At 42.5% G+C, this 17,704-nt stretch overlaps 1 protein-coding gene across 2 annotated transcripts in view; it reads right to left on the bottom strand.

Moving 5' to 3' along the window:
• The window catches only part of Rk (G-protein coupled receptor rickets), a 38,434-nt gene that overhangs the window by 9,009 nt on the left and 11,721 nt on the right, over positions 1 to 17,704 (bottom strand). For both annotated transcript variants that reach the window (XM_076786810.1, XM_076786811.1), the window contains exons 2-6: positions 2,827 to 2,898; positions 2,251 to 2,322; positions 2,003 to 2,071; positions 896 to 1,039; positions 12 to 152 (exon numbers count right to left, since the gene is read on the bottom strand). In XM_076786810.1, coding sequence (XP_076642925.1) covers positions 12 to 152; positions 896 to 1,039; positions 2,003 to 2,071; positions 2,251 to 2,322; positions 2,827 to 2,898 — 498 coding nt within the window. The remainder of the gene's footprint in view (positions 1 to 11; positions 153 to 895; positions 1,040 to 2,002; positions 2,072 to 2,250; positions 2,323 to 2,826; positions 2,899 to 17,704) is intronic.

The following is a 17,704-nucleotide window of genomic DNA, read 5'->3' as shown; positions in this document are numbered from 1 at the left end:
GCGATACTCACAGACTTTTCAATCTCGAGCAGCTCTCGCACAAATTCGCCGGTACGTCCGCGATCTGGGCTCGGTCTAATCTCAACACCTCCAACGACCGTGTGCCGTTTAGATTCGGGAATATCCGCAACTCCTTCAGGTTCGAGAGAATCCTGCGAACGGGGACAGATCGTTACGGACTGATATCTCGCCTGATCTCGATAAGTCGCTCCTCGACCGGCTTATCCTCGCTGTTGCCTCCTCGTGCACGTTACGAATCGGATTCGACTACGGTAATGTCTCGATCTATGCGAGAGATGCGCATAATGCTCGCGACAAAATACCGGCGAGCGTACCCGTTCGGAGGCTCGATAACGTCGTCTACGGATCTTCTAATACAATGACAAAACATTTACGATTTTAATCATTTTTCGATAAAAGCGTTACCAGCATATTCCTGATATTCTTGCGAGTAAAATGAGTCCAAAGACGACACAATTCGTAGCGTGTTTGCTCGTGCAATTCTCGATTCAGTAGAACCTCTAGTATCCGAACCGACGAGGTCTGAATTCTTCATTATCCAAATGCTTTAAACAACATAATCCGAAGCGATTCATTTGACATTCGAATAATGAAATAATTTTAAAAAACTACTTTCCTAAAGAAACTAATATATAAATTGGATAATATATGTATTATCTTGACGATTATTTCCCAAATAATGCCCAAGCCAGCTCTTTTCCACGTTCGATGCGTTCCATGTATATCGAGACATCACCCTGCCCCGGAAACCACCCCGAAGAGGTCACGTTAGGAGGGTGCGGATTTAAATTGTTGCTTCGATTTCAGATTACAGGAGAGACCCCCGCTGAAACGGCCATGGAAGGGAAAAAAATCGGGGAACGCCTGTACTCACAGCTTACGGAGCTTCCGTAGATCCCGAAAAGCATCCCCGTGGATCTCCTTGATCGGATTCCCTCGCAGATCGAGCGACAGCAGATTAGCGACCCGCCGGAACGTCTGGCCATCCACCGTCTCGATCTTGTTGTTCGACAGGGACCTGCGGAACCGGACGGAACATAAACGGATACGATTTTCTTGGCTTCCTCGTCGACAGAGAAATAAGAGAACAAAAGAAGGAGACATTCCGTGCCGGCGGCGATTTCTTGCGAGCGAACGATTTATGCACCGCCGCGAATTCCTTCGTTCAGCGCCACTTTGCGTTGCTTTTAGCGGTGCGGGAATTTTTTCGATGATTTATGAGAGTCGTGAGTTCACGGCGAAGCAGGGAATCGAAGGCTTGAAAGGGCTCGGAAGGGCTTGCACGGGAAGTTTAATTCTAGATTTATGGAGCACTAACAGCGACTATTTTACGTTACTTTGTGAAAATAAGAAGAACGCTTTTATTCTGCGACTTTTATCGTAGTACAAAGAAACAGAATTGTTGAATAACGTTTCTGTGAGTGCATATGTGTAAGTAAAAAATTTTGGAAGCCGCCATTTTGTCGGGTCTCTGGTTTTTAGTTTTGTTTCTGGTTCTAGTGTTGGGACGTGTTTGACAGTATTTTTATTCTGTAATGGAGAAATGGGAACAGAGATTGTTTTAACAGAGCAATTATCTTTGATATTGAATTTAGTAAAATTAGCAAAATTTGAAGGACCAAGAACTTGTCATTTAGTTTGCTTTTGTATTTATCTGCCATCAGTCTTTGTCGCTTGAAATATCCAAATTTTTTAATTCTTAATATTTACGATGGATATTGGAGGTAACGTTAAAGGAGTAGGAACAAAGGAACGAACTTTTGGTTTATGCGAACGCAAAATGGCGTGGACGTGCTTGAACGAATGATTCGATTTTACACGCGAAATGATCATCGAGTGAAGAGATTGCAAATGCTAGAGAATGATTTTTAATTTTTCATTAGCCGGGCGAGACACGCGCGATACGATATAGGAAGAATGGTATCGTAGAATGTAAAAAAAAGTTGTCAAATTACATTTTACTTAATCGATGCACACTTACAGGTCTTCAAGGCCAGAGAGGTTTACGATCGCGGTCGGAATTTTTGTTAAATAATTGTCATCGAGCTCCCTACAAAGCAGACAAGAATTACAATTTTTAGCAGACACGGATACGTATGCTCGTCGAGATCCCATGTTTTTGCTTAACGTGTTCTGGGCCTCCGTTACCGGAACCAAAAACCATCTAAACATTTTCTCTTTTTTTTTCGTGCAAGATTTGTTTTTTTCTTTTTTGGTCGGGACACTCACAATACTCGAAGGCTCGTTAAGTTTGCGAATGCATCGTCGGCGATCGTGTGCAAACGATTTCGTCGGAGTAGTCTGAAAGAAAAATACAAAGGTTCGTAGAGAAAGAAGAATATTATTTCTGGATCGTGCTATACCCGGTCGCCGTAAAACTTTAGAGAATAAACAACAAAACATAAAGAGCGTGCGAGGAGGAAAGGTTCAAGAAAATGTAGAAAATTCAATGAGTAGTAACAATGTAAATCACCATTCAGTAAACAATGTGTGCGAAAAATTGATCGCGTGGAGTGAGTAGCAAGTGCATTGAGTACCAATCAGGTGAGCATTGAATGGAATTCAACATGTGGAGTGAGCGTATATATACCGTCAATTTATTTTTTCTTATAATGCTGAAATATGAAGTTCTTTCACTTCTTATTTTTGTTACAAAATTATTCTTGTACTTAAATATAATAAAAAAAAAGTTTGGTGATAAAGGCCTTTTCTTCATATTTCCTTACGATGCAAATGGGTTAATTGCGGGGAGTAAATGTGAAATTAATCCGAGAAAAAATGACTATGCAGAGCGCGAATACTTACAACACTTCAAGATTGGAAGTTCGATGGAAGGCACGGACTGGAATGTCGGTTATGTTGTTGTTCGTCAGGTCTCTGCAACGATCCACGAGAAAAAGTGAATTATGAAACCGGGCGTGTTGAACGCTTCGAACAATTGGTTAGGGAGAAACTGCACCGGAGAGCCGGACTGTCAACGTTAAGCAACAAGAAACGAAAATAACGAAGTCCGCATCTGAGCGCGCGACAACGTGGCAGCGTCGTCGAGGTGGTCCAAAATAAAAAGGAACCACAGAAAAGCGAACGAGGTGAGAGAGAAAGAGGTGCAGCGAGGAAGAGGCGGAGGAACGGGGTGGAGGAAAAAGGAGAATAGTAAAAACTCGTAAACCGAAAAATTTATTGGCTACTGTCGCTACGCCCTATATTTTCAAGCGTGAAGCGTCATTAAGCGCTCCTTGACGAGCTGCGCTCCCCCGTGCCTCGACGAACCCTCCGTTCAACGTTTCCACAGAGACGCGAACCAGATACGAACAGTTTATGACAGACTAATTCCGCTCCTGTACTACTGACGTTTCGCTAGACAAACTGTCGAACAGTTACAGATAGCCTAACTTTATGGGGAAGAAATATTTCCCGGCGTAATTCACGCGCACCGAATCTGACGCGTTTAGCGTGCAACTTGCTCGCAGCTATCGAACTGATTTTCCCTTAATTTTTGCTCTTCAATATATTTTTTAAATTTATTTGTCATGGCTAGTTTCGGAAAACACACTCTCTGGTAAATTTTCTTCAATTTCTGTTTAATTTAAATTTATTTGTTACGTCCAGTCAGAATCAAATTTACTGGAGATTTTTCTTGAATTTTTGTTCGTTAAAACAGTTTTTTAGTTTATTTGCTGTGTCCCAGTTTCGGGAAGCATACTCACTTCAATTTCTATCAGTTAATGCAATTTTTGAATTTATCTGATACGACTAGTTTCAGAAATCACAGTGGAAGCTGTATTGATTTACTTATTAGTTAGTGACCAAAGTATTGGAGTCACGGTTCAAAAAACATAGTTTTTAAGAAGAGAAGAATCATGTTCTACAGTGCTGCTAAATGCATATTTGCAATTTTCAAGCATTCACATGAAAATGATAACAATTTAGTGTAGTTAGACTTCCAACCCGTTCATATCTGCGAAAATGGCGCATCGTCTATAAATTAATTGTTTCAATGTTTTCAATCGCCGTAACCTGGGGATAAAACAAAACATGAATGTGTATCTTTCATCAAGGAAATCGATGTTAAATTTCTAATCGGACATGTTCAGTATAAATGAACAAATGTTTAAAATAAAATTGTAGAATAATAACTTGTGTATTATAATAATAATATTTGTGAATATTAGTGTACGAGACCTTGTTTATCAAGGAGTATGGATTATGGGCGTGCTGGTCACGATATAATTCGGTTCGTACCGTCCAAGTGGCCAAAGATGAAATATGTTGGTAATTTGCAGAAGAATATTCCGCACAGACATTTGAAATGACGTACTCGAGCACGCGTTCGACGCACGAGCGCAGAGGGACGGGCCATTCTATATCGGTCGTGTTCAAGTGGTTTCGTACTCGATATCGGCGAATTTATGTGGCCGTTAAGGGGTAACCGGCGTGTAATTGATACTATGGCCACCATAATACCGTCATCTGGAAAATCACTTTACTGGGAGAGGGGGGATTGAGTAAGCAGCGGTCAGAATGACGGAGGAAATTTTCTAGATTTCCCCAGCGAGATCCTCGAATTAACCGGGAGATAGTCTCATCCCGAATAGTCCAATGATAACTTAATAAAAGGAACGTCTAGGTGAATTAATAAAAGCCGTACACAAGCATAAACCACACGGTATAATCATCATTTTTAGACGGCAGATTAAGTGAAACATGATCGAAGTAAAAATGTTCTTCGTCAATTATCGTGTACAAATTACTTCGTGAACTTATTGATTATTTACAATCGAATAAAATATATTCCACTCTAAAAAAAAAAAAATCTCCACTTTGGGTGACCACCAATATGGTGACTGAGTGACTCAATTTCAACATAAAATTGTAATTCGTTGGAGGAGTTATCAATTAATTTGGTTGGTCGGTAAGAGCCACGAATTAATTTGTACACAGACGAAAGCCAAATAGCAATTTCCTCCTTTCTTCGAGTTTGACGCGTGTTCGAAAATATTGTGTCCCAAACGATGCCTAGAAGCATTTGAAATAACTTTTTCCTTTGCGAAAATGTTCTCCGGGGCTTCGTTAAAGAGTTATTAACGAAAAACACGGACCAATCAGAGCGCAGCTACAGTAGACGGATTACGGCTCGGCCAATGCGAACGTCGCGCTCAACGGGACCTGTCGCCGAGTCACGGTCCGTCCGCCGTATCGGCGTTCTGATTGGCCCGCGTTTTTCGTTAATAACTCCTAAACGAAGCCACGGAGAACATTTTCGCAAAGGAAAAAGTTATTTCAAATGACCTTAGGAATCAGCCTTTTCAACGAAATACATTCTTGGGACACCCTGTACAAAAGCGTCCTCTGTATTCCCTTGGCGGCTGATATTTGCTTGATCTCCTCCTGAATTATTCAGCGGGGTAGCCCCCAATACTTCTCGAGTATTCTGTATTCCTTGTATTCATGATTTAAGGTGGCAACTTATTCAATTTGGCTGTCGAGGACCTGTCGATCGAAGAAGACTCGGCGAGCAGCAGCTCGGATATATCGAAAGGATTCGAAGAGGTTTTGGAAAAAGGGAGAAAAAAGGATTCCATGGCTCCGTGTGGTCCACGGTATTCCCCGTACATTTCTACACATCGATCGAGGCCGGCACGCACGCGCATCCTCCCGGATCCTGCAAAGTTATGGAAGAAAACGACAGTTTTTCTTCTTCTTTTTTTTTTAATGCCATCTTCTTCCTCCGCCCTTAGCTCCGTCTCAGCCGGATCAGCCCGCCAAAGCGAAAATTCATCTGGTTTTACGGGGCCGGGCGAGGCAGCTTTTATTTTTCCGAGGAAATTCCTCGAGGAAGGTCTAACGCGATAACGAAAAGAACAATTGGTATTCGGTGCACGGAAATCAAGTTCGAAGGACGAGCGGATGGAACTCTTTTTCTTGGAGCAGTTCGAAGATCTACGCCAGTTTTAAAAGTAAAACACTGATCCTCCATTTTTTAATCCTCATATGTCCCTCAGGATGAAAATTCATACATTTATGTTTTTTGCATATTGTAAAACGATTGATTTCCTGCTGTATGTGTTGTGTAATGTATTTCTTTCAAATAAAATGTTCAAATAATTTTCACAAGATGAAAATTAATACATTGAGTTTCTTAAATTCTGTTAATCTCTTTGCTGTTTTATATTTTATCTACTCATTTATCTCATAAATGCATAAAATCTGCAGTTTAGATATTATATGTAGCAGTATTGTACACATGTTTAATCCGACCTAAATTATTAAACGAGAACATGGTGTTTTACAATCTTCAGTTCAGTTTTTATGTTCAGTAAGATTTTATAAGAATTCGCTGATTGTGAGTTTAGTGAGCTGATCGTATCACTCGACAGGTTACATTTACGGGTGATATGGTATAAAATGGAGATTGTAGATAAATTGTACTTGAATGTCCGTCGTGTTGAAAAATGTTTTTCGGTGACCGTAAATTGATGAACAAAATGTTTTTTTTTTAAATTTATCAAGATATGGAAGAGACGATGGCGAAAAAGATAAATGAAAAAATAGGAGACGCGAATTGAACGAGCTCCGAGAGCGAATTTATATTTATAAATTTCGTTTGATCCAGATACGGTGGGTCGCTGAATTCTATCAGATGCATTCTCTGTATTGGATGAAACTGACACCGACGAAGACAGATGAAAAAAGTAAAATGCAATCCACGCGAGATCGAAAAGTTGTTAACATTCTATCGGTAGATTCTGCGGTTGAAACACAATTTACGTAGGTGTATGCTGGCTGAAAAGGATCTCTGAAAAAAATTGCTGAAGAGAACAACCGACACTTTGATTGCTTCCAAAAGTTCTATACCATCGAAATAGCTTATTTGATAACATCAAAAGTGAAGAGTTAGAATGAACCGATTTTTATGACAGAAAAAAACTTTAAATTAGAAAATAGGATAGGATAGGATTTTTAATTAAATTTGACACGTATTTTTTTGATCTCTCAAAGTTCCGTGGAGCGGAAGCGTTCCGTGTCTGCACGGACAGGGTCAACGTGTTAAACATGCATGCGTATACCGAAAGATACAAAGAAGAAACGAAGGAAGAGAAAGAAGCTTAATTTTTTAACGGGTGGAGGAAATTTGACTTTTTCAAGGGCAAGGAATTTTTCCTTCGAGCATTTCCTTCGTGACAGAATAAATTCGGACCTGTCGGCAGGACCCGTCTTAACGGTGTGGGCGGGTCGAAAGAGGTATTCGCCCTGCGAAGGTCGCGTCACGCGAGATCGAAACGAGTCGATTACACGAGCGGGTCGGTCACCAGGTGAACCGATATTCGAAAGTGAAAATCGTCAGCGGTGTCTAGACACGCGGTGTGCGATCACTTTCCCAGGTGTGTATGTACATACGTGTGTATATAAACCCGGTTCGCATCGCTCACGCAACGTTTTCTAGGACACGCTCGGCCTCGAATCGAGCCATTAAAAGCGGCGATCGTCCGGGATTACAAACACACACCGTCGGTTTCCAACAGAATCGGCACCGGCGATATGTATTTCGTCGCCGAGTCGCAGTATCGCGTTGCGAATCCGCGATACCCGTTGTTCCCGATCCGACGATACCCGTTCATAAGTCACCGGGCGCGATCGCCTCGGCCGGAAAATATCCAAATTTTTCCGCAAACTCAATTTCCCGAAACCTCCCGCGCGCTGTTTGGATAATTGCTGCGCGCGCGTCTGCCTCGCGAATTTAATTCGCCGAACGATGTTGACATACAATTAGACGGGCAAACACGTATAATAAACTGGAACTGCTATTCGTTATTTCTAGACTCCCGATTTCATGCATTCATGATAAAAATCGGGGGGTATTTGAAAACAGTATTTTTTTTTTATCTTACTCGAACGGGACTCGAACCTTGGACGTTTTCGTCGAAAACTAGCACCCTGACCACTGCGCCACGGCAGTGTCAATTCAAACCTTTGCATTCGGAGCTATTTTAACTCGAAAAACATACATTTCCTCCGACGTAGAATATTTCTATTCTACCAGTTTTTATCATTTTATGCACAAGAAGCTGATATAATACCTCATAGGGTAAGGGAAAAAAATTACTGTGCCTGTATTAATTACACTTATTTTTAAAGCATAATGAATATTAAAAAAGAGATATTACATTTTTCCATTAGAATCAGTTATAAATGCTATGTACCTATTTTTTAATTTTCATTATGCTTTAAAAATAAGTATAATTAATATAGGCACAGTAATTGGGTCCCTTCCCCTAACAGTACTTGTATAATACCGCATACAGTACGCCGTTTTCTTATAAACACATAAAATCCGCAGTCTGGTATAATAAGCTGCGCTCAACAACTTTTCCGCAAGGTCTCTCCCCAAATAATAAGAGCGATCATTAACAGCTATATTGCTCTGACCATTAACCACTAATGCAGACTTAGCGGTCACAAAAGCGATCCTTCAGCCGAGAAAGCCGACGACGTTTCCTCGACAGTCCTAATCGTCCTCCGGGGATCTCGGTCAAGACTAATTTCTCATCCGCCGATGAATCTCAAAGAACCGAGCTACTGGATCCTCGACCTTCGTTTTCGTTATCAACGGCAATTAATCATTTCCTACCGGCACTATTAATTCGTTCTTCCGTCGACGTTCTTTCTCTATCCCGCTTCACACCCGACCGGATAAACATCGATCGATTTCGTCGGTGGGGGCGAAGAACTCATAAAAATGGAGGAGAATTGATTTCTCGTATGCTCGAGAGAGAGAGAGAGAGAGAGAGAGAGAGAGAGAGAGAACTTCGTCGCCGTTCCTCTCAGAACTTCGTTTCTGCTCGCGAAAGTGTTTGGAGCTCGCCGGGAATTTATATTAACATTCGTATGGATACCTCGTTCGAGGAACCACTTGTGGTCCAAAGGGAAAATAATACTGACGGCACATGCAAAAAAATTAAAATGTGCGTAATTTATGCGTCGACTTAATTGCATCAGGTTGTTAATTATAGTAACACGTTCGCGAACAGCGTCACGTACGCGCGACGATTTTTCATATCGCATGGACACAGTTCTATCAATTTCGTCGTTGTTTATAATTTTTGTGTATCATCGGTTCTTTCGTGAATACTTGGAGTTTACCGTATGGATACAAAATGGTGGCAGTTTTTGTCAGCGCCATTACTATTAGTAAGGGAACTTAGGCAGCTTTAAAGCTTTGTACACTTTTCTTAATCTTTGCAAGCTTGTGAAGGACTTGGATTTTTGATTCTTCAGAAGAAGAATTTATTGTACGAATATTTTCATTTATAATGTTAAGAAATTGAACTAATATACTGGGATAAAAAGTAGACTGAGGATCTTAAATATTCTGAATTTGTTATATGACATAGGAGCCACTTATTTCCTTCTTTTAATAATTTTACTGGGTCAAAAGTACTCTATGTCAATACAGTTCAGTTCTGTCGGTTCCTACGCTGTGACAAATTGCAATTTTTGTGATGAGTGCATAAAATCCGCAGTCTAATAATACGTAATGAAAAGTGGAAGAGCTTCCTTCACAATTTTCCTGTACTAGAAAAGTTACAAAATTTTGTCGACTATACAGAAATGTAAAATTGGTATTACGACGAGTATGTGAGCATACAACAAGAATTTCGCCATAAAATAGGATAAAGAAGCCCGGGTAAGGACCGGCCCGGGTTTTACGAGTTCTTGCAGCCCTTAGGAGAGTCTCTTCAAGAAAGTCGGCAACTTCTTGATGTATCTATCAAAATCTCGGCGAAGTCGTTGAAGTTTCAAGAGAACCATAATTTTCGGTTTACCTTAAACCCCTCTTGTCAACGTTGGGCATTCAAGTCTCCATGTTGGGAGCCCTAACCTAACGATTCGCATGCGAACGACAGATCGTTTCCGTCTCTTTTGAATGAATAATAACACGGAGGGGGGGGGGGCACCCTTCCGGACAGTGTTTCGACTAGAGGTTCTCGACGTGCACTCGAGTTTGACGATTCCGAGACGACCAGTCGATCGGATTTATGCTCGGGACCGCATTACAATCGCGGCCCCGATTCAAGATGGCGGACGGTTAAAGGGGCCATCGATTCGCCCACGGGGATCCCGACGCGTCGTAAAAACGGACGAAGGAGACGGGAATTCGTCGGGATTTCGGTTCGAGGGGGCGAGTTTGCGTCACGGTCATCGTTATTCCGCTCGTCGAGCTGCCACTTTTCATCATAGCTTTATCTCCGCGACGTCCTACACCATTTTACTGCCGACGCCCCCCTTTATGCGACGTCGTTTCCGCGAAATAATGCGCATTTTTTTCTTCTACCCTTTCTGCGGTCCAGATAAAACTAAACGATTCGCCGTTTTCTGCAATTCTTGATAACCCGTTTCGGCGGCCATCTTGTTCCTCATTCAGTCGATCGACTTCGCTTAATTTTGGGTAATAATTTTTTTCTTCTTTTTTTTCGTTGTAAGTGTGGGTGATTGAATTACTGAAACCACAACGAACAATTCGTTCTTTAACCACGTGATGAATTACATATGTCGTCTACAGTGCTTCATTTAGGAATTGATTGTTTCAATTTATATAATTTATGTAGAAATTAATTTTGTCGAATTTTACTGTGATTAAAGTCGGTAATTTTTTGATTTCGTTCTCGTTTCTTTACAAGTTGATACAATTTTCTGTAGTTCATTTTTGCAGGATGTCGAGCGAGCAGCACGACAAAAAAATAGTGCGGTCGAGCATAAAATTTTAGAGGGTTGGTTATACCTCTTTCCGGGTGAATTTATGGGCGGAGGAGAAAATTTGTCTCTGTTTGAATCTACATAATACGGCGCGTCAGAGACTGTAAAAATTTTATGAAACTCGCAATTTTCGAGGGGCTTGCGTTCCAGAATGAACGCGAGCTAAAGTTTCATCTGAGAGAATTGTATTATGCCAATCAGTAACTTAGCAAGCTTCATTCAATTTCATCCGACGTTCTCTTTGCACCCTGCGCCATTTTTCAAGGGAGAAAGCGTGGGAAGATGTGGCAATTTAATTCTCTGTTACAACTCTTCAATTCAGTTTTCACTGGCTCGGACAAGTTTCTGCAAAGCTAGAACCGCAATTACGGGAAAAATTAAGAATCTACAATGCGGTAAAAAGAAAGGGCCACGATTGGCCACCGGTTCATTAATTTTTACTGACTGTATCCAGAGCCGCGTTGGTTCTTCGATATAAACATCGATGGAAATATCATCTGGTTCTCTTCGAGCGAGTAAAATCGTGAGATACAGGAGGAGATAGTATATAACAGCGTCGAAGCCTCGAAGCGAACTGGTTTCCATCCGGTCTCTCCGGGTTTTCCCTCGGGACGAAATTCACTGGATCCGCGTCGGCGAATCCGTCTCATGTTTACGACATGTCGTTTTTCACGGACGCAATCGGAAACTTCGCCGCTGCTGGAAAAACTGTCGCGCGCGACATCGGACCCGCGTAGTCTCGTCCCGAATCTTACCCGTTATCTATTCAGACCGTAGGAACACGGGCGAGGCAACAACAACAGACAAACACCCTGCTTTCCCTCGTTTTACGTTTCGCGAAACGACGCGGCAACGCGCGTGTCGTGTCCCGCTAATGGAATCGCGCGCTAATTGCAGTGGATACCGATCCCCTAAGCCAGACCTGTTCAGCTTCTGCCCGTACGTCAGCGATTTTCTTGCCCTGGCTAGTGTCGTCAGATGAGGGGAAGGAGCACGAATTCAGGGGAAAAGGTTACCCTCTCTCTGCCAGTACTGGAATATGCGCGACAGAGACCGCGACGGAAGCGTGGGGGATAGCGCGGTAGTAGGGGAAGTTAGAGTGGGAGAACAAGTCTTCATCTGACGCCCCTACGGACAATGTTTGTTGGATCTACGTGAGCGCCTAAATACTATGCTAATTAAATGGAACGGAATCTGATGTATCATTGTCCACTATCGCGAATGAATGGAAGAGGAATTTTAAGATCGGGTTGGCCAATTGATATTAATTGTTTTATAGAGCAGGAGTACGTCGAATTTTCTCGAAGAAACTTTCTTCGAAATTTCGCTCGATCCTCCGTTGTTTGAATTTCGCAATGACTTGATCGTTCAGGCGGCATACTGTGCTGACCAATAGCTGGATATTGTTGGCATACTCCAGGGCAGAGCTGTTCAGCGTCTGCCCGTACGGGCAGCGATTTTCTTGCCCTGGACAGTGTCGCCAGATGAGGGGAAGCAGCACGAATTGAGGGGAAAAAGTTACCCTCTCTCCGCCAGTACCGGAGTATGCAGGACAAAGATGGAACGCGTCACGTGAAGAGGAAATTAGAGTGGGGGAACAAGTCTTGATCTGGCGACACTGGCCCTAGGCATACGCAGAGCGGCGGGCCTGAAGCCACGCCCCTACGGGCAATGCCGCGTGTATTTGTCACGCGCGTTGTCGCGTGGCCAGCTTCGGCTGTGCTACGGCCTACCCCCACTCCGCTAAGTCACTTGCCCATAGCTTTGCTCGTAGCTGTGCCCGCGGGCATCGGCGGGCGTCCTTGCCCGCTAATAGTCATGTCGAGCAACTCTGCTCTAGGGGGGAAGAACCGTCGCGATTGCCTCGCGTTGCCGAACATCGCGCGAGAATGTTGCAGCCGAGTAAAAACCACGGTCGAATACAGTCGAATCTAATTTTAATTGATCCTAATATTAAACGTGACGCGCCACTTGAACGGCGTATACCCAGGGAAATAGAATTCGTTTCTTGGCATGATCGGTCACAATGGACCCCGGACAGAGAATCCCAGAAATTTGGAATCGCGGGAAGTAGTACGGTCTCTTTGCGTTGTAATATCAACGCGAATCAGGAAACGGACGTGTCGGAGACGAAACGGGATTTAATAAGGGGGCCGGGAGGCTTCGGTTGGCTCGGCGTGACCGAGGTTTTGCGGGCTTATTTAAAGTTTCGAGCGAAACTTTCTCGGACGGTCGCGAAGCTACTCGAGATGCCGGACGGCGAGCGTGACTCGAATATCGAACGGCAATCGAGCTTGCTTTTACGGGGAACGGGGAGAATATAAGTCCGGCTTCGGATCATGGATATCCGGTGAAACACGAGATCGGTGAATTTCGTGTAGGTCGGGTAAAATGATTCTCCCGTTCTGGGACCCGGGGAGATCGTATTCAATTAAACCGGCACGATGTATTGCTCCACCACTATACCCCGCCTATCCGCGTAACTTACAGTCTTCGTCCCCACCCCCCCCCCCTCCCCCGTTGTGTTTTACCGAGCCACGGATATCCCGCGGAATCGCAAACTTTAGATTACAGTTATGAAATATCCGTCGAAGAAACTCGCCGAAGCGTATTAGGGGCGTAAAAACGTGTAAAGCATAGAGAATATAGGGGAACGTTGCACGCGGTAACATGAAGAAACATCGTGCCAAGAAAAGAAATAATATCTATGTACAATTCCAATTATTAAAGAAATTCCAATTACTCTTTCACAAGCACCTATAATTAATAAAGCTGTGGACCGCCGCAGACTGTTAATTATTTAACGATTGTTATAAGATCAATCCTGCTTCACCCGTGTAAAACGTGTAACGTATACCGGATGTAAAGGAACATATGCAAAGTACGACGAAATACGAATTTAAAAATATCTAGACACAAAACTTCACTATTTCTTCGCTTGACGAAAATGTTTATTAAAATCTGTCCTTAGAAGATTGAATTTGCATAATGATCCCGAATCTAGAGTAAGCAGTATTAGTCGGGTTAGTGTGTGGTACAAGATGTGGGACACTGATTTATATGCTAAAACGTGTGAGCTTACGTAGAATTCCTGGTTTCGTTTGGACACGCGTTGGAACATGACGTCACTAATATAATAATAAGTAGACAAATAATGAGAAGAATTGAACGAAAAAAAGACCTCTTGTACTTTCAGACTATCTGTTTACATCCCCCAAAGGTCTAGTCCCGCATGTCGAATAGTTATTCTGAAAAAATTCTTAAAAATCACTCCTTTTTAACCGCCGTTACACGAGAGTCCTCCCTTAAGGGTAAGGGTGATAAATGTCACATTGCTCGAGGGTTGAAACAATTAATTGATATGCAGTTTCATACCGCGAATGATAATAGTATTTGCGAGAATGAATACAAAACCTCGCGGAAGTCAACGGATCCTGGAAAATTTTCTGCGAGCTCGTGAGATAAGGCAGTGGTGTAGAAACATGTCCGACGTTATCACAAGTTAGGCGTACCGTCGGAACTCCAACGGGGGAAACTCCGGCCGTGTGTCTGACGGCTCCAGACGCGGTTTCGCCGCTGCGGAATTGCTCCGAGGCGGTTCAAGCTCGTCTGGAACGCGGCCGTCCGCTTCAATTACTCGCGTCGTCGTGATACCTATTCTCAGACGCGAAATTTCGCAGGAAACCAGATCGCTCTCCACGCACGAAGGAACTTTCGGAATATTCGCGACTTCCCACCAACAGAGTCAATTTTTCTGAACGACGGACGAAGATTGCTTTGGAGAAAACTTCGTGATACACTTCCCTAAAATTATAGGGAATCAATTACGAAACCGTCTCAATTTTGAAAATAATTCTTCTGTAATATTCCAACAATGTTCCCCGAAAATTTCGTTCAGAAATTTGCAGGATTAACAAAGTTATTATTTCAATTTGAAAGTTCATTCTTCTAAAAATTATTACTTTACCATGGCTACGTAACTTGAAAATTACTTTTTATTATCTCTTAAAGCTCTGAGACTTTGTACACACCTATGTCTGTATTTTGTTTGCATGATGGATAACTAGAATTTTTTTTAAGAGAAATTGTGAAACGGTGAAACTTTTCCAAGTGTTACACGATTTGAAAGTTTGTGGATTAAAAATAATGAAATATAAATGAAAATAATCTATAAAAATATGATAATGGGATAGATTGTTGCTATCTATTTGAGGACCGAGTGGAAAATGTTGATGTTCCGGAAGCGGTGCAATTTCTCCGAGCAAAGAGCGTCAACGGGACGGTTTAATGGCAATCTCTCATTTCTTTCCTCGCGTCGAGGTGAAAATGGTCGTTAAGCTCAGTGGTTAATAATTATCCCCCGGTGTATCCATTTTCATGCACGACCAGCCGCAACAAACTTTTAATTGCAGCCGAGTTTCGCGGAGGTCGAGGGTTTGCGTCAATTCGTTCGTTCGTTCGTTGCTCGCGAACGAATCTTGTGCAATTTTTTTCGGGTCAAAAGGCCTACTCTCGTTTGCCTGAGATTAGGAGATAACGAGACGTGTGCCGGTACGAATTAAAACACGATTGTTACCGTCGAGGATCACCCGGGACGAGGGCGAGGGCCTCTTGGGAAAAGACTCTAGGAGGGCCACTTGTCGATGCAGCAAAAACTCATTCGAACAGAATTTCCCACCGTTCAAATGCAAATAAGCAGATAGCTCGAATAAAATGTAAATGGCGTCGTCCGCTTACAAAAATAGAAAAATAACAAGTACCGATTATGCCGGTAATTATGAAAATGAAGTAAGTCACGTCTTCCCAGCAACAGTAGCGAATTTAAAATGCAAACAGCTAGATAGCGGCAATGTTTTTATTATTAATCATGAATAATAAATGTGACCGTAAGAATTTTAAGAATTTAGATTAAATATTATTGTCCTCTATTGCGGAAGATTATGGTTCGAAGTTCTGCGGGTGTCTCGTTTGTGGGCCACACGGTATTTAATAAAACATCGAACGAGCGATACCGAAGAAACATAGAAGAACGATGGAAATTATGCGAGTCACGCACGCGACGTGAATCACGCGTGCATGACGTTGTTGTGAAAGTAATTCCAGCAGGCGACGGTTGCCAAATTCGATTCGTTTGCTTGCGCGGAAAAGGAATATTTCGAAATTTTATTATCTGAACCGAAAATGATTCGCGTCCAAACAGACGTCCGTTCTGACATGAAATTTTTGCTGTGTTCATTTCTTTCATTTCGACAAAGCCGCTTTTCGTTCAATGAAACGAAAGAAAATCCCCGAGTATCGATGTCGTTCGGTAAAAGTATCCTTTATTCTCAGTGATAAACCCGACGATAAAATAAAAATCTCCTCGAACACGTATCCTCGATGACCCCTTATTTACTATCGTCGACGAGCGTCTCAAGACGCGGCCATTTAATATTCAATAAAGTCAGAGAAAAGCTCTGAAACGCCTCGATAAAAAGTTGTCTTCGTTTCCAGCGAAAAAGAGTCGAAACAGTTCAGTTTGTATGCGACACGATCTTCAGAAAACTTATTAGCGATCGTTTGTAGTCGCCGTGCTTTTAAGCAGGATCAAAGGAAAATTTTAGTCGAATCCTCTCAATATTTCTGTGAAAATGTTTCCTCCGAAGTATCTTTGTCGCTTGTAATTCTTGAGACGTTTCATATTCAACGGAGTCGAGTACAGTCAAAAACCTGTTTTTGTGCGGTCATTTTCTATACGATTTTTTTTATGCGGTATATGAATGCCAGGGGTGTTGGCATTATAACACCCTCGTAATGTTTTCTATCAAACTTATCACTGATTTCATGGTAACAAAAAATAAATCAACTCTAATATCCTCAAGCGACGAAAGCGATTTTAACCCAGTTAGTATTGAATTATGTACATTTTGAAAATTTCTCCATGTTTAAAATGAGAAATTAAATTTTTTTTAAATGTTTCCATGTGTAATTTAATTATTTATTTTGTTTGGCAAGCACTTTCTCGCTATTTCGTAAATCTTTGACATATCTTCTAAGTGAGACTTTTTTTTATGCGGTCCCTCTCCACCGCATGAAAAAAATTTTTTGTTATAGCTATTTATGAAGTTTCTGAATATTTTTTTTTGTGCGGTTTCTTTTATGCGGTCCCTATCTACCGCACAGAAACAGGTTTGACTGTATTCGATAAAAATTTGTGTCGATTTGCAGTCAAGAAAAGGAGCCGCAAAAAACCGTTTTATACGCAGAGCGAGCAGAAATCAGAAGAAATTCGTGTTTTCCGTAAGTGGTTCGGTGGCAGTCGATTCGCGAGCAGATATCGAACTTGATCCCCGCCCCCCGCAACGGTTGAAAACCGTTCGTGGGGAGCATGGTCGGCCGACAACTATGCAAAAATCAATTTCGAAGAGGTGGCTCGCGAATGCCGCGCTAGATTCCATCCGTGTGACGAATCGCAATATGGGTCGGAACGAATGCGGACCCCGGCTTGCCGAACGTCGACCAGAGTATCTCGGAATGCGATAGAAAGACAGAGAGGAAGAGAGAGAAAGAGAGAGAGAGAGAGAGAGAGAGAGACAGAGAGAAAGAGATGGAGTGCAAATTAAAAAAGAAAAAAAAAACCGCCCAACGTCCGCGCGGTTCGTCGACGACGAATCTGCATTCTTCGTTGGTAATTCTGCGCAGCGACGCCGACATCGGCCTCGGGGACATTGTGACCGGGAGCCGAAAGAATCTGTTACACGCACACACGCACTCGCGCCAATCGAGACACCGCGTAATCCGGAAATATTCGTGTCACATCTGCACCGGATACATCACTTTCCTCTTGAGGGCACGAGTCCGCGCGCACCCTCCCCCGAGCCCGCATAATGTCAGCTCAGCACGTGCTCGATGCGATTATGCACGACATAGTCACCCTAACGACACGATC

The sequence above is a fragment of the Halictus rubicundus genome, chromosome 4 (assembly GCF_050948215.1).
Source record: "Halictus rubicundus isolate RS-2024b chromosome 4, iyHalRubi1_principal, whole genome shotgun sequence".
NCBI classification, from domain to species: domain Eukaryota; kingdom Metazoa; phylum Arthropoda; class Insecta; order Hymenoptera; family Halictidae; genus Halictus; species Halictus rubicundus.
The sequence above is the reverse complement of the archived record's forward strand: the minus strand, read 5'-3'. Positions and strand labels throughout refer to the sequence as shown.